General features: G+C 40.4%; 1 protein-coding gene across 1 annotated transcript; it reads right to left on the reverse strand.

Annotated features, from left to right (window-relative positions):
• Positions 1 to 809: 809 nt before the first annotated feature.
• LOC131253318 (U-box domain-containing protein 44-like) lies at positions 810 to 26,914 on the reverse strand. The gene is made up of 5 exons (XM_058254277.1): positions 26,252 to 26,914; positions 25,357 to 26,151; positions 19,690 to 19,996; positions 12,189 to 12,659; positions 810 to 2,099 (listed from the first exon to the last, which is right to left on the reverse strand). The coding sequence occupies exons 1-5, from the start codon at positions 26,690 to 26,692 to the stop codon at positions 973 to 975; spliced, it is 3,141 nt and encodes a 1,046-aa protein (XP_058110260.1). The 5' UTR covers positions 26,693 to 26,914; the 3' UTR covers positions 810 to 972.

The following is a 26,914-nucleotide window of genomic DNA, read 5'->3' on the forward strand; positions in this document are numbered from 1 at the left end:
CGATTGATCCTAGATTTCATGGTAATGCAGCGTTAATGATTCTACAAGTTTTGGGTCTTTCAGTTCGTATTTAAAGTGATTTATGCTAATTTCACAGGTACTCTAGTTTAGCACTAGCCAATTCTCGTCTAATTTCTAAAGGATTTGGTCCTTAGTGATTTCTGCCTGAGGTGGTACTCGGGTCTCTGTACGGAGTTTTCCGAGACGTTACAGAAAAAGTCTCAAAATCAAACTCCTAACTCAAACTTTCTAAATTTCTGGACTTATTATTTATAGACGGTCATGATTCTACTAGACTCATGGTTTTCGGCTAAAAATAGTAAATGTCCAATTTGTCCTAACCAAGTTATTCTCTTAATTTTTCCAAGCCTTTTTCATGTTGGGCATGACTCCTAAAGCTCAAAGGATCAAGAGTTGTGATCGAACTAAAACTTACTATAAATAGTAAAAACAAAATTAAAAGGGATTTTCAACTGTCGATCTGATGGAATCTCGCAACTTCTCCTACCCTAAAATCATATATGGTACGTCGAATAACTCATTTAGGTTTGCAAGATACACCTGTTTTAAGGTTTTGACGGTCTGGATCACTTCCGTCTCCGATCGGGTCTTCTCTAGTCCATCTTCGGCATGAAAGTGTCCATGACCCACTCTACGTCACAAAGTAGCACCAGGAAAACAAAAATGGCCAAGGTCCGAGCTGCGTTAGACATAAATTAGACCATGTAGTCTTTGCCATGGCTTCAAACAGAAATATATACAGATGCTCCGAAATTCATTCCTTTCTAAGCTGAAACCACCTCAAGGCATGCACGAGATTCCACTGGTAATTGATTACTTTACAAAATCGATGATGGATGCAATAATTTACAAAATATGGTCACAATATCAACGTCTCCTTACAACAATACAACATTGGAGCTACAAAGACATGACTGTAACCCAGCAGATGATTCCATACAAATGAATTGCTCAACGGTCATTCATCAACCGCCGTCCTCCTGTTTGACTCGAGGTTTTCCCGCTGACCCCAGACAGTTGTTTCAGGTTGGTTAGAGCATCCTGCGCATGCCGCTTTGTATTGCCATTCCCATGTTTAAATGCTTCTACCAAAGCCCTTACAAGGCCCTGATCAACCGAATACAGCTGAGCATGGGTTTCCACTCTCAAGAACCTCTCCACCATCCAAATCGACCTCTCTTGGAGCATTCCCGGCCTGACCTCTGTGAATAGTGTAGTTAGGTTGTCAACAATGCCAAGCTGATCGAGCTCATCGACCACGCGCTTTAGGTTGTGCGTATCCACTATGAGCGTGGACAATGCTTCAACCGCTGCTATTTGAACGTCTGTGTTTTCATCGTTCAGAAGATTGGAGAGTGGCTTGATGGCTTTCCCTTTGAGCAAGCAAAATGAATTATCCTCATCACATATAACCGCATGTATCGGACATGTCTCGGGTACCATTGGCGCCTTTCCACACATAAACATCAAGGGTATGCAAAAACCATGTGGGAGTTGGGGTTTCGGGTCTCTAGCCGTGACCAGTGCCCCTGCGGACTCTGATAAGTGCTTTAATCCAAGAGCAGCACGCTGCTTCACTGTCGATTTCGAAGCGAATCTAAGCTGATTGAGGAAAACAGCCATGAGATGATGTTCTTTAAGTATGGCCAGTACCGTTGGATCGGGATTCCTTGCAAAGTGCAATAAGAGGCCAAGAAGGCCCTCCACCATGCTTGGGGTGGGCCTTGTGTTCCTTCCAGCAGTGCTTCCTGGCTGCTCTTTGAGAGTAGTGATGGCCCATTGTACAAGACTAGTTCCTAGAACTGTTTTCACCTCATTGTCTGATATGGGGAGGTTGGCAAGTATACATGCAGCTTCAGATCTCTCACCTGACTTGCACTGAATGTCTAATAGCTTCTCTTTCAATAAGGGTAGCTTGTTAGAAGCTCTCAGCTCATCAGCCAGATCTGGACCCAACCTTTCGGAGAGTAAACTTGTAAGCCTGAACGCATAGATTCTATGATCAACTTCTGGGTGTTCGAGAAAGGATACAATGGTTGCAATACCATTGCCGCTTTTTATATGGGCAGCTGCTGACTCTGCAAGAGTGGAGTGATGAGAATGAGAATCCACAGTAATAAAACATCATAACCGTGCATGCTATGTTACTTTTTCCACAAATCCAACTACAGGTGCCAACAAACATCATTCCTGATGTGATGACAGGAAGGTGGCACGAGAAACCAACAGAGGCAAGAAAAGACAGGGAAATGATAATCACACCCTTTTGTTCTAGTTATGTACGAATGTCTAAAATATGCACCAGAGATTGGTATCATTGCTTTCGAGACAACGCACATGTTCTTCTCATCAGCAGCATAGAAGAATGCAAGGGGAGTTGAAGCAATGAAGTATGAAAAAAAAACCACTCTTAACCAATGTTTTAAATATCGTTATTGCGTATGTATCACTCCTTTAGGATACGGAAACATATCGGTTATCGCATGGGATATATCAGTTGTATCGCGTAATGTATCGCTGTTGTTGGCAAAAATGGGAACATCGAGAAATTGGTCAAATTTTTCATGGAAACTTCAAGGATTGTTGAAAAAGACATCAATACACACTTAGAAATCAAAACATTGCACAAAAAAAGTGCACGTGATAGAGTTTCCTTTGTATGGGGTCCTAATACATGCACTGTCCAACTGAACTGATGCAAGTATATTTAAGTATATTCATATAATTTATAAATGTAAAAAGACATGTATGGAAACACAAACAATACATTTGAAAGCAATAGAAAAATCACTAGATTAGGTTACATACATGTTTGATTTTGTGTTTAGATACAAAGATTTGCAACTGATTTGCGAGAAATTGATAAATTTTGGTTTTTCCCAATTTTCCGCAACTTGCCCCATCTCCCCCAAATCTCGAAATCGAAGCTCCAAATCCATGATTTTTTATTGAAAACATGAAGAATTATGGATTTGTAACCATTTGACACTGATTTAATGTGATTTATAGTAAAAAATAAAAATAAAAATAAAAAAAATGGATCGAAAATAAAAAATGCTCACCGGATCAAATAGGTGGGATATATCGGCACAACCAGTGCATTTCGTATCGCACAGGTGGGATACGAGATATATCGTGGAATATATCAGCCGATGTCGTCGATATTTGAAACAATGCTCTTAACACATTTTTTCTGTATGGAAAACTATAACGGTTCAAATGAAGAATGAGGCTCACCAATACTGGTGTATAAATATGTTCAAGGTGTTTGAAAAATTAACTGACAGATTTACAACTATTCGGATGTCCCTGCAAAACAGGATTGGTTTTGCTGTTGTGGCAAACATCTTAAGTCCATGTTTTAGGGGCTTGGGTAACAGAAACTGCATCACATGGTGTAGGTTCCATTTTTCACACTTCATCAGCCAATGATTTAAATATTCATAGTATCGGCTGATGCAATCGATATAGCATGGGGCCGATGGGATATACGAGGGAGATCAAATTCCTCTGTATTGCGCAAAATATTGCAATGTATCATCGATATATCACAACATAGCTTGCTGATATTTTTCCAAAAAACATTTATATAAGTCCCTTGTATCGTCAATACACCAACACACACCGAAACCGGAAATTCAAAAAGAACTAGCAATATAAATTTTTTTTTTTTTTTTTAAAAGACTCCATTTCCTCCCAAATTTGTATGGGGGAATCTGTTTCCATAATTGTATTGTATGATTTATGAATTATATGAACTCATTTTGGATATAATTGCATCAGTTCTGTCAAACAACGCATAGTTCCATACAAAATAAACTTATTAAACATACTTGTTTTTTGTGATCGTTTGAATTCTAAGCATGTAATCATGTTCTTTTTAACATATCCTAAAGTTTTGTTGAAAATTTCCATCATTTTCCCAATGTTTCCCTCAAACAATGATATTTTCCCAAAGCATCAAATATTTTGCATATGATATCCTTATGTTTCTTTATCCCTAGGGTGCAATACATGCATCAATACCGATATTTAAATCAATGTATCAGCCTCAAAACACAAATGAGATAAGAATGATGCACCATCTACCTCAAAAACCATAAATCCCAAACACATCACTCGGTACTAATGGTGAATTGGCATTACAGGAGCTTTTCCATTGGTGAGAAAGAAAGGATCACCTTTTTTTTTTTGTTTTTACACACACCCACACCACATGGAAGCTTGAACCCATGATACCTTTAACAATGGGCATCTGCGTGTTGGCACTTGTGCCTTAGACAACCAATTTTTTTTAGATCTATTATTGGAGACATTATTCACATTTAGCTATTTGTTTTGTTTAAAGTTTGATGGAGTTGATTATAAAACATGCTGAAATGATTTCAATAGCTTTTCTTCGGCAAGAAATGGCAACTTCCTAAAATAATCAACACATCACTATGAGCAAATCTGGTAAAAATCCCACCCTTGCTCTCCCTCTTTCAAAGGTAACGAAATTTCATTTGACCAAGAGCCATAGGAAAAGAGGCTCAAAAAAGCACACAAGAGCAATCATGTGAAGATGTAAAGAAGAAGATGACAAGGGATGATCTATTCAAGAAAACCAAGGATCAGCCCCAATTGCCTGCAACGAACTCTTTACAGCCCTTGAAAACCCAACCACAAGCCCAGGTAATTCACTTCCATTATACCGATTCAAACACCTCATCTCATTGAGCTACTTTATTATCAAATGTCCATTTGTTCTGCTCCTCCATATTTTGTCCAAATTCTGCCCAGCAAAATCAGTCTCCATAAAAATTTCCTCGACAACTAATCTCATTAAAAGCCTCAAAAATTGCCTATATCATACCTGGTATCACTCAAGATACTCCAAAAGAACTTTTTAAAAAAGAAATGTGCCAAAATGAACCTCAAAAACTCACAATGCAAAACAAGCAGCTCACCAATTCTGCAACCTGAAGGCAAAGAATGCAAATGTTAGTAACCATCATCCATCTGCTCCTCAAATGGTCTGTGGCAAGGCCCTTCACATCAGCCAGCCTAGTTCAATAACCTTGGGGGAGGGGGACCATCATTTCTTTTTTCTTTTTTTGAGCGATAGTAACAAATTTTATTGAAAAAAGGGGCCAAAGCCAGAACATACAAACAGGGAAAACTAAATTCACTGACCCAAGAGCTAATATAGCTCAGCCCAAATGGCCGGAAATCAAGCTACGATCTTCATGGCCACTGCCCATTCTATTACATGAGATTTTTCTGCATTAAACACATCCTCCACTCAACCCAAGCGGTTTCTGAACGTTCTGTTATTCCTTTCCAGCCTTAAGGACCATAAACCCGCCATCAACACAAGCCGCCACACTTTACGACCAACATTCCTGATCACCCCTTCATGCCACATAAAGAAGAACTGACCGATAGCTTTTGGTGGATCCCACATGATGCCAAAGAGGTTGTAGAACTTATGTCACACCCAACTCGCGAAAGCGCAATGAATAAATAGGTGGTCCTCCGATTCCTCATTCTGAAAGCACATAACGTAGGCATTCGGGAGGATCACATGCCTTTTCCTAAGATTATCAACCGTCAAAACCTTACTGCACCCTACTAATCAAGCAAAAGCCGTCACCTTTGAAGGCGCACCATAATGCCACACTAAAGTGGACAGGCTTATCCCGCTACTTGTATCATCTTCCTCCATAAACTTGTAGAGGGATCTAACCGAAAATCTCATGGATCTCTCTTCGAGCTACACCAACGAATCCGCTTCTACTATCAATGGCCTAACCTTGTCAAGCAAGGACAATAGAGCCACTAGCTCAACCTCTTCTTCATATAAATTCCTTCTACAAGGCGGGGACCATATGCAAACTTCTCCTAGAATCGAGAAACGCCTAGCCACTACCATCCCCTCCTCTAGAGCAATTGAAGCCAGCCTTGGAAATAACTCCCCCAACTTTTACTCCCCCACCCAAATGTCTTCCCAAAACTTAATTTTCAGGCCATTCCCTAAAGAGAAACCAACACCTTCACACACCTTGCTCTTAATTTGGGCTACCGCTTTCCACACCAAGGAAGCCCTATACAACGATGAGAACGAAGTCTACCAGCCCCCTTCATCAACCCCATACTTTCTACCCACCACTTCATAAGGAATCCTTTTCTACCCCAAATCTCCACACCCATTGTCCTATCAAAACATCATTAATTGTAGCCAAACTTCTCAAGCCCGCGCCACCTTGGTCCTGTGGCTTACAAACTTCTTCCCACTTCATAAGATGGAACTCGTGTTTTTCTTCTACTCCCTTCCATAGGAAATCTCTCCTAATTTTCTACAATCTTTCCACCAGCGATTTAAACATTAATACAAAGACCAGAAGATTTGACATTGTTGCCTTTATGAGTGTGATCCTACCCCTTAATGATAGGGATCTCGTTCGTCATTGCAAAAGCTTCTTAACAAACCTCTCTATAACCTTATCCCATACACCTTTAGGGGGCTTGCATATGCACCAAGGGAGCCCAAGATAAGTAGTAAGAAAAGATTCCGGCTTCCATCTAAATAGACTTGCATATGAAACCACATTCTCCTTAGATAGCCCCACCCCCAATAGTTCACTCTTTGCAATATTTATTATGAGCCCCAACACTACTTTGAAATATAAAATAACCATGCGCAAATGCTCCACCAAATCTTCATCGACCTTACAGAGTAAAAGCGCATCATCAGCATATAGAAGGTGAGATAGCTGAAAGTCAGAGTTATCTATAGCAAAACCCCTCATCAACTTCTCCTTCACCCCTTTTTCAATCATCCTGCTCAACGCTTCCATCACCACCACAAGCAGATAAGGGGTCTCCCTGTCGCAGACCTCTGGAAGAGTAGCAGCTGTTTGGCAAGCCATTCACCAAGACCAAAAACTTCGCCGAAGCCACACACACGCGGACACAAGCCTGCCATCTCTCTCCACATCCCAACTGACGAAGCATGTAATTGAGAAAATCCCAATCAACATGGTCGTATGCCTTTTGAACATCTGGCTTACACACCACCCCTTTCTCCTTTCTCCTGTGACAAGCATTGTACTTTCATTCGTTACCAAAACACTATCCACAATCTACCTACCCACTACAAATGCGCCCCGGGACTTTGAAATGACTCCCCCGATTGCTTCTTTGAATCTCGATGCTAGAATCTTGGCAAGGATTTTATACGGCCCACCAAGGAGGCTTATAGGCCTATAGTTCGATAAGTTTTATGCACCTTCCTTCTTCGGGACGAAAGCAATAAGCATGGCTCCAAGCTCTGAGGATAACGAACATGAAACATAAAATTCGTTAATAAAGCCAATTACATCCTTTTTTACAACCCAGAACTTCAAATAGAATAAAATCATAATATGGACTGAGTATTGCATATTACGAGCATACCCCTTGACGAATTGGCTGCATCTAACACTTCCCATTCCTGATTTTGGCCACCCCACAACGAACCTACCATGATCTCTTGTAACTTAGTTTCTTGAAAAGCAGCAATTTGCACTATGTATTTTTTGAAGAGGTCCTTGATTTGAAGTCGTTTTTGGGAGCATCCCAGCCTGTGCACATTCCAGCTAACTATCTTCATGAGAAAACACACACCCCACTTCCCTAGTAGAGAATCCTATTGTAGCAAACCCTTGTTGGGTTCCTTTCCTACTTCCGGACCCACAACTTCTGTATCCAACTGCAAAAGCGTTTGATTTTGTCGACCCCGATCTTCCACCCACTCGAAGAAGGCTATGTAATCTTTCGGGTTATCCATTAAAGTCACACCCACTATTCGAGCGATCTCTCTAGCCATTTTCTTCACCCTTCTCATTCCTTGTGCCATAGTCACCTTTTTCTTTTTACCTTTCCCCTCCTCGTCACTACCCGACTTTCCCTCTATTGTCTTCAACGTTGAAACTACTTTTTTTGGGGCCCTCTTTTCTCTTATCACAGCCAGCAGGCTAACTTCATGCACTTCCTCTAGAAGAAAAACCATAGGATTGTTACTGCATTGAAGAATCCCATCTCGTAGGAATCTTCTAGCTCGCTTACCTCTCGCCCCGCTAAGAGCTCTAGCATAAGCCCATTCTGATTTTCGAGTGTCGTCTGGCAAGAACTCGTCATCCGCATGGAGTTTGCCTAAGGTGAATTAACATTCTCTTCGATTGGGTTTGTAGGGATCGCTACAAAATTGTCACCGATCTGATCGAGGTCCCGTTGTGCGAAGCCTGACGTCTGTCCTTGAGCCGAACCACCGAACCCTGGCTTTCGTGTTCAGTCTGTCGAAAGCGTCGCAGGAAGCCGAAGGGGATTAAACCCCATTCCCGCACACGTGTGTGGCTTTTTAAGTAGAGTCCCACGTGACCCAGAAGCATCGCATGTGCAAGGACAAGCACTTCGGCCACATGGTTGCATCTAGCTTCACGCATTTGAGAAGATATGATAACTGAGCTGTTATTTAGTTGACATCTGGCCTCCTCTCTCTCTCTCTCTCTCTCTCTCTCTCACACACACACACACACACACACCTGGGGAGCAAAGCTTTGTTCCCTCTCATAAATACCACATCCCTTGTCAGGAAATGGATACGCAACAGGCGTTTTCTCTGGAAGTCTGTAGGAACTCAAATTGTGTGCTCCTTCGTCTCCACCTCCCTCCTCTGCCATAATGCATTGATTCAACCTTCCCTCTGATAATTCGAGAGTCCCTTGTTCTTGTGCAATTCTTACCACCATCATCTCCTGGCCTACTCGAATATGAACCTCTAGAAGATTGAAAATCTTCCTCCTCCTAACCTTGATTCTAGCGAACCAAATCATTTCATAGTTTAAGCTTCGCTCGTCTGTTTCCACCACCGACCACACATTCTTGGATTCTCCCACCACAAGCATTACTTCTGAGGAGGGCCATCACACAATTATAAATTACTCAATCCTTACCAGTTCTACTTCCATTGATCACTCTCACCCATTGAAGGTAAAGATTGTTTAACCAAACCATGATTCTGAGCAATTCCTCAATTTCATCTTCAGTCAGGTCAGATCCCTCCTAAAAGTCGGTACCACTTGGTCACCAGAAACACGAGCAATGGGAGGCCATATTTTCTTTCCCCAGAACCACCCGGCATAAACGAGCATAATCATAGTCTAGAGAACTGTATCCGCACCACACAAAAGAGGAAATCTTTATCTCTCCAATCAAACATTCTAACCAATCCACTCAATCAAATTGCCGATTGTCAAGAGATTGGCCTATCCAATCCTCAAGCAAGAGCGAATCTAAGACTAACTAAATAATTGCACAATATATTCTAGAAAGAACTTTTTATTTATTTATTTAGAAAGAACTTGTTCACCTTGCACCACCATACTCTGAATCATAGTCCATCTCCTCCTGGCACTTTGCAATGCTATGGAAAAAAAAACTTTGTATTTTGTCCCTTTCCTGTTATTGGACAACCCACAACCTCTACCTCCATTTACTTGCCTCTTCCCTCACATTCTTGTTAAATTCAATTTTACACCAATGTGCATGTCTTTTCCCACCTCTGACAGAGCCATCTTCTCCCTTTCTAGCAATTGGTTGGATTGCCATCAACAAATATGCTTTAGTTACTTCTACAATCTTAAAAATCTTTGTTCTATTGTCGGCCACAACCAATTGACATGGCCGCCTTTATGAATGCAGAAATGGCCATGAATGATTGGGGTTAATAGCTTCAATTCTTAGAGATGCGTGAAATACATGACTAGTCATCTACCATTCATCTCCCAAGATTTCATCGCAAGGGTAACGAAATTTGGAGCACACGTTTTTTCATCAATAAAACCCAATTGGACATCATGCCGCACGTAGGCTAGTTCCTACTTTAAGGCGCAATATGGACGGAGATTAAAGTGATGCCCTTTATGGGCTTTTTGTCAGATTGTACTGTCAGAGAGAACAAAGCCTTTGACATAGGAAAAAAAAGATACTCTAACTGGAGTTGAAGTCCAACCCCCTTCTTATTTATATTAAGTAATGTCCGAAATTACACGAAATGCCCTTGGAACCAAGGGCAATGAGGAAAAACAAAAGAAACAAAAACAATAAGAGAAATAAGAGGAAAATAAGAGACGGCCTATGGTCCACAGAGAAAAGGCCCATGGTACAAAGAGAGAGGACCCATGGTCCAGAATATACGTGTCTACAATCCCCTTCAGGCTGAGACAGATATCAATCATGCCTAGCTTGCCAAGAATACGTCGTGCAACTTCAAAGGTAAGAGTCCTTGTAAAGATATCCCCAAGTTGAACAACAGATGAAACAAATGGGAGTAGAAATATTGCTAGCAGCAACCTTCTCAAGAAGTGAAAATCAACTTCAATGAGTTTTGTATGCTCATAAGCAAGATTTAAAGCTATATGAATTGCAACTTGATGATCAAAATAGACATGCGCAAGAGTCTTTACTGGAAATCTCAATTCATCAACAAAACTTTTTAACCACAAGTACTCGGCCGAGCACTAGATTGTGCAACAATTGTCTGTTGTTTAGTATTCTAGGTAATGAGATTACCTCTGAAAAAAGTACAGTATCTTGTCGTAGACACATATATTTCTGAGAAGAAAGAAAAGAAGAGAAAAATAGAGAGAGAGAGAGAGAGAGAGAGAGAGAGAGAGAGAGAGAGAGAACCCTAGGAGCTTCCAATGAGTCACTTGGTTCTTTTTATATCCGTGTATCGTGGCGACAAGTGTCATATTTTCCTAGGCCACCCTAATGAAAACATAGTGCCCAGGCCTTAGCTGGTTTTTTAAGCATTTTTTACCCTAGATTTGATCGTGGGCTAACCGAGGATTGGACCCTGCATAGCCATTGAAGCCCACTTGTTGTTTTGAATGACACTAAGCATATTCTAGATGTCCTATTCAACACATTAGCTACCCCTTGTTTGACTAAAATGGAAATTTTATTACCAAAATAGGCAAAGGCTAAATATTAGTTGTAGTGTGGCCCAACCAATGACTTCAAGGATTGTGACATCCAAATGCAAATATTGGGTTTCATGCAACTCTAGAGTCATCAACTAAATAATATAAGCTCAACCACTAGGAAGTCCTTTTCCCTGAAGTCAAGTTCAATGGAATACTTCTTCCACCAGCATCTTGACTTCCATGCATCCAAATGATCCCCTAGAACAACAGAGTTGTACACGGGCCAAACCGAGCCGAGATGTGCCAGCAGCCTATCCTAGCTCGAATTCGGCTTGACTCGGTCCTTGAACCTAACTGGCCAGCTCGACTCTGTTCGGTCAGCTCGAGCCGAGTTCGAGTTCAAGCTTTCGAGTCGAGCGTTTACTTTTTAGTATTTATACGGGTAGGCTCTTTTTGCATTTATACGGGTAGGCTCTTTCCAGTTATATATATAATATTATATAATTAAATTATAACTCGATCCGTGCCGAACCGGGTCAAGTTTAGGCTGAGCTTCGAGCTGAGTTGAGTTGAACTCAGGCCAGCTTGAGCTCAAGCTCAGCTTGAAATTTTTTTGAGCTAAAAAAATCAACTTGGCTCAGCCCGAACCCAGCTTTAGAGCCAAGCCGAGTCGAGCTTATCCGAGCCGAGCCGAGTGAGTTAACCAAGCTACCTCGGTTCGTGTCCAGCTCTAATTGACAAGTTCCCTAAAGTACCAACAGATGTGGAGGCATGCGCTCCAACATCTATAGAATTAAAAGGGGAACATCTTAGGATACTAGAAGAGAATCATGATCACTGGAAAGCATGCCACAAAGTCACCATGCAATGAGTATATTATGGATCAACTATAACCAATTTTCAGTCCAATAAATTCAGACTATAGTTGCACAAAACAAAGCATGCAGTGAAGCAGCAACAGATTAGGTTGTGAAAGCAGAAACTTTTGTTCAAAATGTTGGCAAGTATAAACATCTAGGAAGAGGAAGCAGTAATGCAAGTCCAAAGTTCAAAGTGAGCATGGCACATGGATAGAAGGCTGGTGCAACTAAGATTGCAAATATAAATTTTCCAGAAAGTCATAATTCAAGCATAAAGAGGAACTCTCCTAGAGAAAAGCAACAGCACAACACAAACCATTTGTTAACTGTTTCGTTAACAAGGAATCAAGAACAATACCTGACGCTTGGGGGGAAGATACAATTCCACAGAGAATTTGGAGAAGTGCCACTTGACATTTCGGTGATGCATGAGACAAAAGCCCCAAAAGGCTGTGGATAGTCAATTCTGACTGCATGGAACGCCCGCGCTTATCTACAGATGCCAATTCCCAGTGCCCTGCCTTTGACACAATGTTTGCCGTTGTTGACGCTGCCAATTCCTTTAGCTCTGACAGATCATCTTGGCCATCTTCGAAGAGAATATTTGTAAGTTGTACAAGCACACCCGAATCAACTAGGATAGTAGCATTGTCATCCAAGCTTGACAGATTATGCAACGCTCGCAAGCTTGATGTCCTTCCCTCCAGCTTGGAAGAAAGCATGCCAACAAGTACCTTAATACCATGCTGAGCAATATGTTCTTTACCATCGTTTGTCAAAGTCATATTTCCTACCAATGTCGCCATCTCTATTTTAACGTCTTCAGTACCTACATTCATGAATGAATATAAAACCATGTGAAAAGGATAAATGTCCATAAGACAATCCATATGCATTAAATAGAAGCACAATGAACCAAAAATGTATGATTTCATCAAGGAAATTATCAATATATCTACTACAGTGAATTCAAAACTTTCTTTCATACATAAGAGGCACTCTGGGTAATGTGCCAGTGCAGAGCTGATGCGTTTCTTTTTTAAACTCATGATGCACTGATGGTTTCTCTAATAAGTGAGAAAACATTACACATTCAAAGAGGCACACGGAAAGGAAACCAAATTCCTAAATAGAAACCTTAGCCAAGAGGGAGACAAAAATCCCACCCATGATATAATTACAAATTTGCACCAAAATTTTCTTAATTGTTACAGTGTTAACCATGTTATTGTAAGTGAATATGTCAAATAAAATCGTCAATTCTAATAATGCCTTGACGGTGTGGGTGTGTGTGTGAGGGGGGTGGGGGGTGGTGGTCTAAATGCTATGTTACACAGGTTTGGGTCTAAATGCTAGAGTATCTTGGGTTAAAGAGTGTTTAATCGACACACCTGTCAGATTTGTGGATTTGATGGTATACTTTAATCTATTTAAAAATGATGGTATTTTTATATGGTAAATAGGGCTATCCAAATTGTATGAGAGGAATATGATGGGTTATGCATACGCAAACATATACTGAAACACAGAATTGCTCAAAGCAATATAGTGGAAAAATTCCTCATATCTTTTAATGTGAGGATAGCCAAAAGGATTTTGCATAGGGGTGTCAATTGAACAGGCTCCCAATCAAGCTCTTCAGCAGGCCAAAGGCTGAGCTTGGGCCTCAGTGAAAACCCATTTATCAGGGGGGCTGCATCAGGCCAAGTTTCAAAGCCCTTAAGCTCGACCCATTTCCTAATTAGGGTTTTACTTTATGAGTATACATGCAGCAATATAGATGGAGCATTTTCGTAATTTTATCATATTAATATGAATCGATAATTTCTTCCTAACCTTCTCAACCAGCCCTACTTACATGCCACCACAGCCCAACCTATCTCTTAACTAGGGTTCAAGTTCATGAGTAGCAACATATATGGGGCATTTTACCATTCAAAAAATATTAAATATGGGATATTTCATCATTTTTGTGACAACACATAAACATAAGTATGAAACCCATATTTCTTCCTCAACAACATCTTCCAACCCTTCTTACCCTCACAAACCCCAACAATTTTTTTGAGGAATCCCCTCTCCATGGTAGGCCCATCCAATCAATAGGTTGATCAAGAAACCATAATTCCAAATGTACAGAATCCTATAATAATTTTTTAATAAAAAACATTTCTATCTATAAAATAGCCAATAATTCCTATAGAAATGTTCCAGCTAGGGCAGACAATTTTCACAGGCTGGGCCTAGACAGACCCTGATTCAGCCCTTTGACAACCCTACTTTCGTGACAAAATGCCAAATATATTTACAGGTAAATACATCTGAAGCAAAACATTTTATTACAAACAACTAAACATTCTTTTAATTAAGAAGTGGATGATGATGACCAGGTATGATAAGAAACTCGTATGACATCAGGGTTCTATCTTCTCATGATACTCATCCATCACCACCACTACAATCGCCGTTGTCATTGCTGTTGCCTTCTCCCAGCCATTTGGACTGGCTTTATGGATCTCGTTTCTCCAATTAATTCTAAGGCCCTATCCTCAGTAAGTTAACAAGCCTTCATATCCCTCCCTTCTCACCACCTCTATCACTCCTTTTAGGTCTTCCTGTCATCCTCATTTAGGCCCTTCAACCCTAGTCCATGTTCCCCTACACATTGGAGACTTCTTCAGTCTTTCATGCACATGACCAAACCATTTGAACCTGATCTCCATCATTCACTCTCTTATTGGGACTATCCCTAAGTTACTACAAATGAATTAATTCTCAATTCTATCATCTCTTCAGTTTCCTATCATCCCTTCACATGATATTCACATAAAACAAAACCTCTAATATCAACATTATCATCATAGCCTTGTCCCAACAATTTGGAGTGACTTTATGAATCTCATTTCACCAATCAATTCTAAGGCCCTAACACAATGATTGAACAAGCTTTTATATCTCTTCTCATCACCTATATTCAGTCCTTTCAGGTCTTCCATCTCGTCCGCTTTTTAGGCCCTTCAACAATGTTCCCTCCTTACCAAAGCTGGATTTGATTTTCAATGTGTGTGACTGAACCGTCTCAATCTGCTCTCCAACATCTTATCTCTTATCTCCTCAGTAGAGGCTGCTTTGGTTGACTTTGTTCTTAATTATATGTCCTAGTCTTTCCACACATCCACTCAACACATCTCCTCAAGACTCAAATCTCTGTTCAAGTTGCTTTGTAACTGCCTACCTCTCTAAACCATATAGCATAGCAGGTCGAATGGTTGTAATACAAAATTTTCCTTTTGGTTTCATAAGCATGTTGTGATCACACAAGTCACAACACCCAGAGGAGCATCTCTACTTCATCCACCTAGCTCTAATTCTATTGGAACTATTCTAATCAACCTCTCATTTCCAAATAATTGAGCGAAGATAACAAAACAGGTCTCTTTGAGGGATCCCTTGACCATCAATTTTAAGTAAATCCTCACATTTACAATTGCTCCTACCATGGATTTAAGTAGTGGTTCCAAAGTGTGACTCACCAAGGGACCAAAAATGGTATGACTCTACCTATATTGATATGGTAATTTCATACCAAATTTGATACGACTCGGATCAGACAATATTTAAAACAACGGCTCCAACAAAAGTCGCATTCCAAATACTCCAAGTTGGTTCAACTAATTTCAAGCCCTTTGATTCTTGAACCTTCCTCATTAGGATGGTTCCAATCAAAGCGATTTAAGAAGGATGGGCCTATCAAGTGTGGCCCCCAAATGATGGACTATCAACATCAATGATTGGATCTTTTCTATTATTATCAATATGGATCATCCATTTCCATAGCCATTGATCGGATGGCTAGAATCATCTAATCAAAGTAATTTGAGAGGGATGGGTGATGCAAGACAACTAAACACTTGCTCTAAAAGCTCGAACTGATAGAGTGTGGCGAAACAATCCCTTTATCTCATAGCCCAAGCCCCACTTCACATGGGTCTCGCCTCACATGAGCCACCCACCTCGAGTATGCCCCCGCTTCACACAGGCCACCCCACTTGAGCCTGGTGTGAAAATGCCCCTGCATTAATCACCTTGGTGAGGAGTCTCAAACTTGAGACCTCCCGCTCTAATACCACTTTTGATGTAGGACAACTAACCACTTGCTTTAAAAGCTCGAACTGATTGAGCGGGGCAAATCAATCCCTTTATCTCATAGCCCAGGCCCCACTTCACATGGGTCAGGCCCTCAGCTGAACCCCGCTCGTGGGCCTTAATTCACATGGGTCTCGCCTCACATGAGCCACCTGCCTCACATGGGCTGCCCACCCTGAGTGTGCCCTCGCTTAACACAGGCCGGTGTGAAAACGCCCCTGCATTAATGGGCCATCAAGGATGGGCCCCACAAAATGCACTATCTAACCATGATTGGGTTCATTGCATTGAAGCCTTTGACCATAGTGATTGGTCAGTGTAGGCTGGGCTTTTGTTGTCTCTCGCCTATTTGGCGTTCACTTTAATAAATATCTTTTTTACCTTTAAAAAAAATCAATATAGATCGTTCAATTTCATAGCCATTTATCTGAGCTTTTACATCAGTTTTTTGAACCTATACAATGGGGTTCCATGCATGTTGACATGTATAGTGGGGTCCATTTACATGTTGTTGCATACATATAATGGACCCACATGTTCATGATGTGTGCTAACAATGTTGTTGTGTAAAAAATTAGGTCACGATAGATTTCACACTTTTGTCGTAGTGTAAACAAACATGAGAATGTGTCACAAGAAAAGTACACCCAAATAGCAAACATGGTAAATAGACATATGGCAAGCAATGTTACTATGCAAATGGATGCAAAAGAAATTACTTTCAAGGTTTAAAGCATTTGCATATGTAGGGGTTGTGCAAACACACAAACCCTAAGTCATTTGCCATTGAAAATTGAAACTTGAGGATCAACTCACCCAACTCATTTCTTTCCACAAACACACAATATCCATGTACCTGTTCACTACATCGTCATACCAAGCTGTCTAAGCCTCCACCTATAAATCCTCTTTCCCCCATTGAGCAATACTTGGCCCATCTAATGAATCCTGAAACTATTCTAAATACATTCTTCTCGTCACCCGACGTGCACGTTATTAGTTGCTAAGTTCTACTGCAATTGGGATGGACATCTTTCCTCCTCCCATCCTCAATTTTTTTACTGCAGTGTATCCTTCATCCCTCATTCCATCCCTCTGTTTGTTCCCTTTAGGGGCATCTATGTTTGGTGTAAGGTTTTTGGAGTTTACATTCTGGTTACAACCTTCACACAGAAAATGTTGCTCATCTATTGCCTAAAACCAATATTGTCCACTCTCTTGACGTCCATTACTATATCATTCAAGTCTTTACTCTTTACCTACAACTCTCCCTACACATTCCTAATATTATCCTTCCCCATACATAACAATTTAATCCCTCTCCAATATATTTGGCAATTGTTCCTTTCCACTCTCCTACAAGAATGCTAATTAACCCTCCTTTTCATTGTATCCACCAACTCCATACTCTTCCTAACAAAGCTCCCACACTTCAAATGGCGAGAAGAATTTGGGCTCATGAAGACTTGCTTCTTTACAAGATCCGTTTCCCACTTTTCGCTGCGACTAGGAGGCATTGTAACAATAGAAATCTAATAGATAAGAAATGAGAGAGGAAGAAAGGGAAAGAAGAGAGGGAGGGGAAGAAAGAGAAAGAAGAGGGAGAGGAAGAAGCGGTTGTGTTGTGTTAGGTCTAAAGACCAACATAAGCACCTATATATATATATATATATATATATATATATATATTACTTGAAGGGAAAAGTTACAGTACTCTGCTAGGTATACAATAAACATACACACGAACACGCACACGCACACGCACACACACATATACATATACTTCCACACTCCCCCTCAAGCTAAAGCATGTATATTGATCATGCTCAGCTTGGAATACATACAAAGTAAATGGTAATAATGAGCATGGAACATTGCTCCCCCTCAAATACAAAATGGAAAGATATAGACTTAAGCTTACACTTCCTTCATTCGTAGAATCTTCTCTTCAAGTACACGGCCATAAGAAAACTCGACAACAATCGAGCAAATAACATTCTCTAACAAATATGAGTGTGCATCACGTGCAACACTCAAGAGAACAAATACAAGGTGAGGGTGCATCAGATGCAACTACATTCACAACAAACAACATGGTGGAGGGACACACACACATCATAAACAGGCCTAATAAAGGAAGAGAAGAACTACGAAGGAAAGAGCCACCATTTGTAAACAGCACCCATGCAAAGTTGGGTGAAGCATTTCATCAAACGTCTTGTGTGCGCCAAATCTTCTAAGCACCGTGACGAGAGTATCAACATTGCAATGACCACCCGCATGATTTTATAAGTCATTTGCAGCCCCACAACATCATATCATGAAGAAGATAGAAGAATCAAGCAACAAAACCAACAAAATAAGAGACTACGACACCCATCTCTCACAAAGGATGTTGTAGGACCCCCAAATCTCAACGAAACTTATCTTTTTCTAGTGATTGCCCATGATCAATCATACCTATCCCTTGGAGAAGAACTACTCAAAAACCCTTCAGAAAAACGCTACAGCAGAAGGAAAGAAATCTGGATTATTTTTTTTTTCCCACTTTTCTTCGTTTTGTGCAGAAACACCACAAAAACCACTCCAAGCTATGCAGAAAACTCGTCATTATTCCTCTAAAATCCAGATCTAACATATCTCAACCTTCTGCTTCAAAAAGACTTCATGGTCGTACACTGCTGACATCATCCATGTGTATGGACAACGTCAGCAGTGGGCCCCACTACTACAGGTTGCAGTTAGGCCCCGGATCGGATGCTCTGATACTAAGTAGGAATCTAATACATAAGAAATGAGAGGAGAGGAAGAAAGAGAAAGACGAGAGAGAGAGAGAGAGAGAGAGAGAGAGAGAGAGAGAGAGAGAGAGGAAGAAACAGTTGTGTTGTTTTAGGTCTAAAGGCTAACACAAGCACCTATATATATTACTTAAAGGGAAAAGTTACAGTACTCGGCTGGGTATACAATAAACACACACACGTGCGCGAGCACACACATACATATACTTCCATAGTAATCTCATCCTGGAACAAACTTGCAATTTTGTACACTTTACAGAAAAACCAATTTTACAAATAATGGTTGGTTGCTTTTAGGGAACATCCTTCTTCATTTTTCACTACAATTTGACCACAATTGGTACACAAATTGTAGTTTGTCACTTCAAGGGAACACCCCAACTTGAACAATATTTAGAAATAGGTTAGATTCTCATGGTGCCTTGGCAAAAGTTTGACAACTGCTGCCTACCCGACATCGACCCTCTTTTACCTGGGTTTAGATAGGAGGTGTAAATGCAACAAAAAAAATATCCAGGTAGAACTGAAACAAAACTATAAAATTGGCGATAAGTGTCTTTCTAAAACTTTTCCTAGCACCAAACAGCTATGAATTAAGCAATGGGTGTTGGAGACCAAATTAGTTAACAAAATAAAAAAAAAGGACGGTTGATGTCAAAACAAAATTAGGTCTTAAGGTTTTCAAGCAATAACAACTGAATAGTTACTTACCACTATGAAGCAATCAAAAATAAAAATACTGCAATTCTGTTCTGCAAGAATGTATTAATTTAAGTTGTGCACAGAAACCCCCAAAACTTTGAGGACACGAAGTTCACAACTTCTCTTTCTATAAGGTAATCATATTCATAACTAAGGAGAATCTTCTACCTTAAGAAGGCAAAATGGTGAGCTGCCATGGACAATTGAACATACCTTCACAGAGACGAGTAAGCAAAGGTTGAAATCTTCCAGCTGCTGCCAAATGTTGAACATTTTCCTCCACTTTTTCCACTTTTCTTAGGACCTCTTCAGCTAGGTTAGATAAAGCGGGATGCTCTAAGTTTCCAGTCATACTTGTGAGAAGAACCAGAGCCCCTTTTTGTGATGCTATTTTGGTGCAATAACCTTCATCACATGAGAATTCAAGCAATAACTTCACAGCATACTCCCTCTCCTTTTCCAAGCTCGCAGTTAGACTATGGATGGCTAATCTAGTCACACCCTCTTCAAGCATTATTTGCTGGAAAAAATGCCAAAACTGATTATAATTTGCGCCAGGAAAGTTCAGAATTCTAAGTGTATAATGTTTAATTAGACAAAAGTTAATCTGCACAGATCATTCATATTAACTTTTAGAAGTGCATGACCAATGCATTTTAATTTTTATGAATTAAACTTAAACCAGCATTCTGTCAATAAGGGTCATGATCTTTATTTACACAGCAATGCATTATAGAAATGATTTAGTAATACGCCTACTTATTATAATTCATTTGGGCCTACTAAGAAACAGTATGGTTCATAAAAGCAAAAGGAGATTAAAATTATCAAATCTTTTGACAAAAGTCCAAGAATTTCAGAGAACATGTTTTACATTATAAAAACAGAGTTTTTAGAAAATGTTTTAGAGCTTCTTCAGACACCTTTCAAGGAAAGAAATATAAATTACGAGAGAGGTAACAAGAAATCGCCTATGAACCCTTCCATGCAAAGGGTGTCTGCATTGGATGTAGCTCCTGTAAAGCCATGTGAGAAGTAACAAGAGGAGACGCAACTCACGAACTTCTTCAACCCAGTCCACCAACCACCAAGAGTAAGCAAAAGAGGAAATGAGTCTATCATGAATGGTGTGGAGAAGTTGAAACAGAGGAATTTAGTTCCAATACAGAGAGCTCCAATCATGCTTCATTAGAGAAGGAATCACACAGCAGCCCAAAGAACACCTTGCACTCTCCACCTAAATAATCTCAAGTGTAACCCTAACAAAGTACCACTACACTTCAATTTCAAGGTGCTAATCAAGTGAGGATTCTGATTGCAATAACGAGACGCATTATGACTTACATCATCCACAATTTCCAGCACCCTGTCCAGGGTTTTCTTTTTCATCCAAGCTAACTCCTTACAGGTAAATGCCACGAGATAATTCCTCCTCTCATTTTGTCAATGAAGATGTAAACAGTTTGCTCATTTTGAAATGTTTTACTGTTGGCTGAACAAAGCATGAGAAGAAGTGGGATTAGGTACAGGTGCTGGAACTGAAAAGCAACTCTTTCATAATGTCAGACATCCCATCCAGAAGTGAAATGTACCTCCCTCCCTCCCTCTCTCTCACTTGACTCTATATGATACTCTACCGGCATATGAAACTCAACACACTTGCACTCAGAAATTGTATACGTGGTAGATATTAAATCAAACTAAACCGATTAAAATGTGGGACCAGTTGTTGCTAAGTCACAGTCCCAAAATCAGATTGTTTGAATGATCCTAACCGTTGATTTGTGATCACTTATTCATTGAAATAGGACCATTGGATACTTTTAATTCTTCACTTTCCAATAAATGTCCACTGATCTAATAGTCAGATGATGAAATAAGCATAATTTGGAGTTGATTGCATTAGGAGGATGAGTGTTATACATTACATGAATTTCAGGCTGATTTGGAGGCATTCGAGTGGTCCCCCAAATCAGTGACACTATTCATCCAAATTTAATTTCAATTTTTTTTTCTTAAAATTTCTGGAGGGGAGCTGTTGATGTCAAATGCTTAGGGACATTCATGCAAGCCCACGACCCACCGTAGGGCCCAACATGTGTTGATTTTGGACTATTTATTTATTGATTCAAAGCTTAAATCTCAAGATTTGCTATTTACTATTTGTGAAAAATATAGGGGATAATTTAAAGACGTGATTGAAGATACGAGGATATGTGATGGAAGATTCGGATGATTATTTTCTAGATTTTCTTTTATTATAATTAGGCTTTTACCATGTTAGGTAGATTAGATTGATTTGAAATCAATCTCTTAGTTAGGGGAATTCTAATCGAAGAATCATTTAGAGCTATTACCGGGGGTGTAGGAAGCCATTCTAAAATTTTCAAAGTGTGAGGTTTTCTTGAGTATTGTAAGAAGAAGTTTAATATCAATGATTATGTCTCCCTCTCTACTCCATTATTCATGTGGGTGTACTCTTGTCCATTTCTTTATTGTTTGAGTGTTGAGATCTCATTAGGCTCGATAACCACGTTACACCATTTTGGTATTAGAACGGGTGATCGTTGGGGAACTATCAACTATACATCATCTCCTAATGGCTTCGAAAGCAGTAACACAAGAAGAGTTTGTGCAAGTTGTTAATGGTTATGGATATGGGCCTACGGCCTGCTTGTTACCTTGGTGCTTTTAGTCATGGGATATGCTGGACATAATGTTTATTGTTAGGGACAATTTCGTCATATTCTCTTTTTATTACTTAAATATAAGGGAATGGGGGTGGGAACGTGAAACCCTGACCCATCTTTCATCTCCCTTTCTTTCTTCTCTTTTTCATCTCTATGCAATGTACATGGTATTAGTGCCTGATTAGAAGTAATTTGAGCCCCATAATCTTCTCCAATCCACCCCAAGATGTTGGCTTTAACTTTTGGGATCAATTGCAAGTAATCCAATTGATCCACGAACTCAAAGAGAGGGTAGAACGACTCACGCATGCAATAGGCAATCTCACTAATCAAGCGATGGAGCTTCGACATGATGGGAATTCAGACACCAAAATTGGAGCATGTGGACACATATGGGAATGTCCCCACCAAGGCCCTAACCAACAACAGGTAGGCCCCGGCTTATGAAGACACCAATGATCAAATCCTTCGATTGTAGGAACGTGACAGAGAATGCGGAATTGAAGTAGAAATTCCGAAAATGCCAAATAGATCAACTGAGTCTGACAATTAATTAGAAAACGACGAATACACCTCAAAAAAGTTAAGGGTAGAACACCAAACCCCCTAGGTAAACAAACAATTAATTAGAATACGATCGACTAAATTCCCCTACTAGTCACATGAAACAACACTTAACCATGATTCCTTCTCTATACCGAAGATGGACGAAAGTTCTCATTTTATGGATCCATGCCACCCAAAAAAGTCCAGCCAATCTTGGAGGACAACTGAACTTCCAGATTGAGGTAGTTGGAATTTTAAAATGCCCCGACCCAATGATCTTTCTATATATGGAGCCTACCACACACAAATCAAGCAAATCCCACTTCCATATTCTTCTATCCTACCCATTGGATGGAATGAAAGAGAAAGAAGGTTGGCACTAGAGTTGATCCTGTCATCTATTACATTTCTTATGAACTAGAGATTACACACCAAGTGACCCCGCTCCCTCGTAGAATATCAATTGTGACATCCTTATCAATTGAAATGCTATAAAGGTTGGTGAAATATAAGACGACATGAACACCAATTGCCCTCCCAAAAATATATTCTAGAATCATCTCAAACTCCATACACGATGCCTTCTTTGAATTAACACTCCACTCCATACTTAATGCCTTCACTGAGAATTTACACCATTTTCCAAACCCAAAGTTTCCCTCAGATTATGAAAGTATACGTGATATCTACAATATTCCCTGCAATATTTCCCATTCTAGATGGTGAGATATCATGTGCAATAACAATATTTAAAGCCTTAAGCCCAAATGGTCTCAAGAGGTGGTGGGTTGATGTCAAAAATGACAAAGGAACACATAATTGCAATATAACCATGCAGCTCCTTTCTTAAAGGTGTAGGCAGGCTTTGGGGGTATAATTAGTGAATATGGGGGGCAAAACCCTTTTGCCGTATTCTGGTTTGATTGGTGTTTCCAATTTTATTGAACTGGAGATCCATGTGCCTTTGTGATGCAGGCCCACGACCCACTGCAGGGCCCAACGTGTGCTGATTTTGAACTGTTTATTTATAAATTTGGGGCCTAAATATCAATATTTGCAATTTACTTGTTGTCGATAGTCTCTTTTGGGGTCCACACATGTGACCTTGAGGAACACCCTTAGATCTCATATGCTTGGATTTTATGCATGGGGAAAAAACATGTATTTAGAATTGATATTAAGCCCATGGGCAGTTTACATTGTAAGTGAGAGGGGCATTCCCATCATTATACGTCTTTGAGTGATTGCCCTGGTGTAGGATGTGTACATTCCAAAATTTTCTCAGTGTAATTCTTTCTTAAGTGTTGTAAGAAGAAGTTTAATATCAATAAAATTATTTCTCATTCTTCTACTCCATTATTCTTCTAAGAATACTTTTGTCCATTTCTTTGCTATTCGGGTGTCGAGATCTCATTTGACTCGATAATTGGGTTGCGTAATTTTGTATTAGAGCACATGTTCGTTGGGGAACTGTTGACTCTACATCATCTCCTAATAGCTTTGAACGAGGGACACAAGAAGAGTATATGTAAGTAATTCAACCGATCCATGCACTCACAGAGCAAATCAACTCATGAATGTGGTGGGCAACCTCACTAATCAAGTGGAGGAGCTCCGACATGAAGGGAATCTAGGGACTGAAGTTGGAGCACATGGACATGTAGGAGAAGATTCCCACCAAGTCCTAACCAACAACGAGCAAACCTAGCTTATGAAGACACTAATGACCGAATCCTTCGATCGTTGGAATGTAACAGAGAACTCAGAATTGAAGTAGAAATTCCAGAAACGACAAAGAGATCCTTGGAGTCAAAAGGAAAAGTTGACATCCGAAGTGATCCATGCATTATAGTTGGACCTACACTTGAATTTACTAATGGATCAATTGATAGATCTACTAATAACGGCAACCACATTGATAGACCCAATTTGTGTGTGTTTGTTATAGTTACAAGATATGGTTAGAAATCCTTTATTTTTGCAACCCAATCACTCTTTTAACTTTGGAATAAATTATATTTATCAATATACTGTTTCTTCTACACATTCGTGTCCACTCCATATTAGAGAAAGAATACGTACACAATCTTTGATTGTAAACAATAAGGTTACTTGGTTTAACATGGAGTGGTTGAAACTAGAAAGGTCCTAGTTCTATCGATCATGCTTTCTTATTTATAGTTTGATTTCAGATGGTCAGCCCAACACACATGGTTGTCCATAATGAAAAATTCAAGACCAGGTTGTTCAATTCTAATTCCCTATTAATTCATTGCCATCACCAATTCACCATTCAAACAAAAATATCAACAGCTTAACTAAAATCCAACCAATTATTGATTAGAAAACTAAAACCCATACAGATAAAAAAAAATAAAAATAAAAACAAAACATATCAACATTTGAATTCCATTAACACATCATTATTCAAAACCACCTCAAACATAACACTTCTAAAAATAATTTTTAAAAAAAAAAAAAAAAAAAAAACACCCCAAACATAACTCTAATCAAGCATTGGCGCCACAAGGTGATAATAATATATCCAATGTCATAGAAATTGAAACTAGTAAAACTAAAAGAACAGAGTCCAAACAGAACGAAGAACTCCACGACAATGCAAAGAGACTAAGAACATCCCTACCTTGCTCTCTTCATCCTTGGCCATACTAAGCAGCACCAAAAGAGCTTTGCTTCTCACGTGGGAACCAATACTCTTGGAACAGTTCCTCAGCAATTTAACTATGAGAACAACAATCCCCGCATTCCTAATTCTGTATCTGCTCGATGGATGCTCCTCTGAGATCTTATAAACATTTTCCAAAACCCGTTCAACGGATTCCACCAATGAAGAAGGATCCTCGCTGCCAAGATGCTGCACTGCCGCTTTGATCTGAATTTCAATGTTCCGATTTAACCACTCCTCAATTGCCCCAGCAAGATTGATGTTCGGCTTCTGCTCCAAGGTCTTGAGAACCTGTCCTGTGACAGGACAGGTTGGATCACGCCCGTCCTCAATGCACCGATCAAACCAGTACTTGATAGCGGTCCGCTCATAAGTCTGGGAAGACTCGAGGACAACTGGATCTTTCATGACCTCCTTTGTCAGCGGGCAGATAAAGTTTTTGAACGGTGGGATGAGGGATTCATCTTCCAGATCAAGGTCAATAACTCGAGAGGAGATGTCAGGCTCAACCAACCAGCTTTCAAAAATCCGCTCCAGCGAGATTAGAATCCGACGGTCAGAGACAGGGTTGGAGCCAGCGAGGTCCAATTTGAGGAGACGGATCTGCTCGGCCAGCTCGGCATGTTTCTCAGAATCCATGCCAAGCGCACGGGCGAGATCCATAATGATCGCGCTTTGGACCGCTTTGCTGCTCTGTCTAATTTGCGCTTCTTTCTGGAGGGTGCAGTACACCCTCTCCTCATTCTCCGTCACCTGCACCCAAAGATTTTTAAATAAAAAAAAAAAAATCGAAATTTGAAAAAAATAATAAAAAATGAAATAGAAATGATGTTGAAGATTGGACAGCTCTTACTTTGAACTGGGCTTGTTGCATGTCTCGAGAGAGATCGGCAGTTTTTTTGTGGAGATCGGGGTTGGAGAGAAGAGCAGAGTCGAGTAAAGCGAGCCATGCGCCAATTGCTACCGTGCGCTCGTGGAGAGATGCGCACAGCGTCTGGCAGTGGATGAGTACGTAGATTTTGCTTCTATTTTTGTAAAGAGAGAGCGTCTCTAGGGCTTGCGTCAGTTCTCCGGCGATGCCTTTGAAGGCGGTGTTTACGGAAGGGGGGGTGGTTTCCGGCGAGGATCTGACGCACTGGTTGACGATGAGGTGGAGGCGCTTGGCGTAGCCGGAGAAGCGGCGGGGTGGGTCCCACGCGTAGTCGGAGGAGGAGGAGGAGAAGGCGGAGATCTCGGAGAGCGAGCGGTTGATGGATTCGACCGCCGGAGCAGGAGTTACGGCGGAGGACGTCATTTCCCGGCGGGGAGAGGAGGGCGGCGGAGTTCTGGCATGGAGAGAGAGAGACAGAGGTTAGAGAGAAGAAGCGAGTTTTTTGACTACTGGGATTTGACTACGTAAGTCCTTTTGTCCCCGCGTTTGACTCTCCAAGCGCAAGTCTGACGCGTTTCGCGCGAGAAGGATTGGAGATGCGATTCGCGCCAACCGTGCTAAACTGGAGCGGATTGGCTGTTAAGT

The sequence above is a fragment of the Magnolia sinica genome, chromosome 8, assembly GCF_029962835.1.
Source record: "Magnolia sinica isolate HGM2019 chromosome 8, MsV1, whole genome shotgun sequence".
In the NCBI taxonomy this organism is placed as follows: Eukaryota; Viridiplantae; Streptophyta; class Magnoliopsida; order Magnoliales; family Magnoliaceae; genus Magnolia; species Magnolia sinica.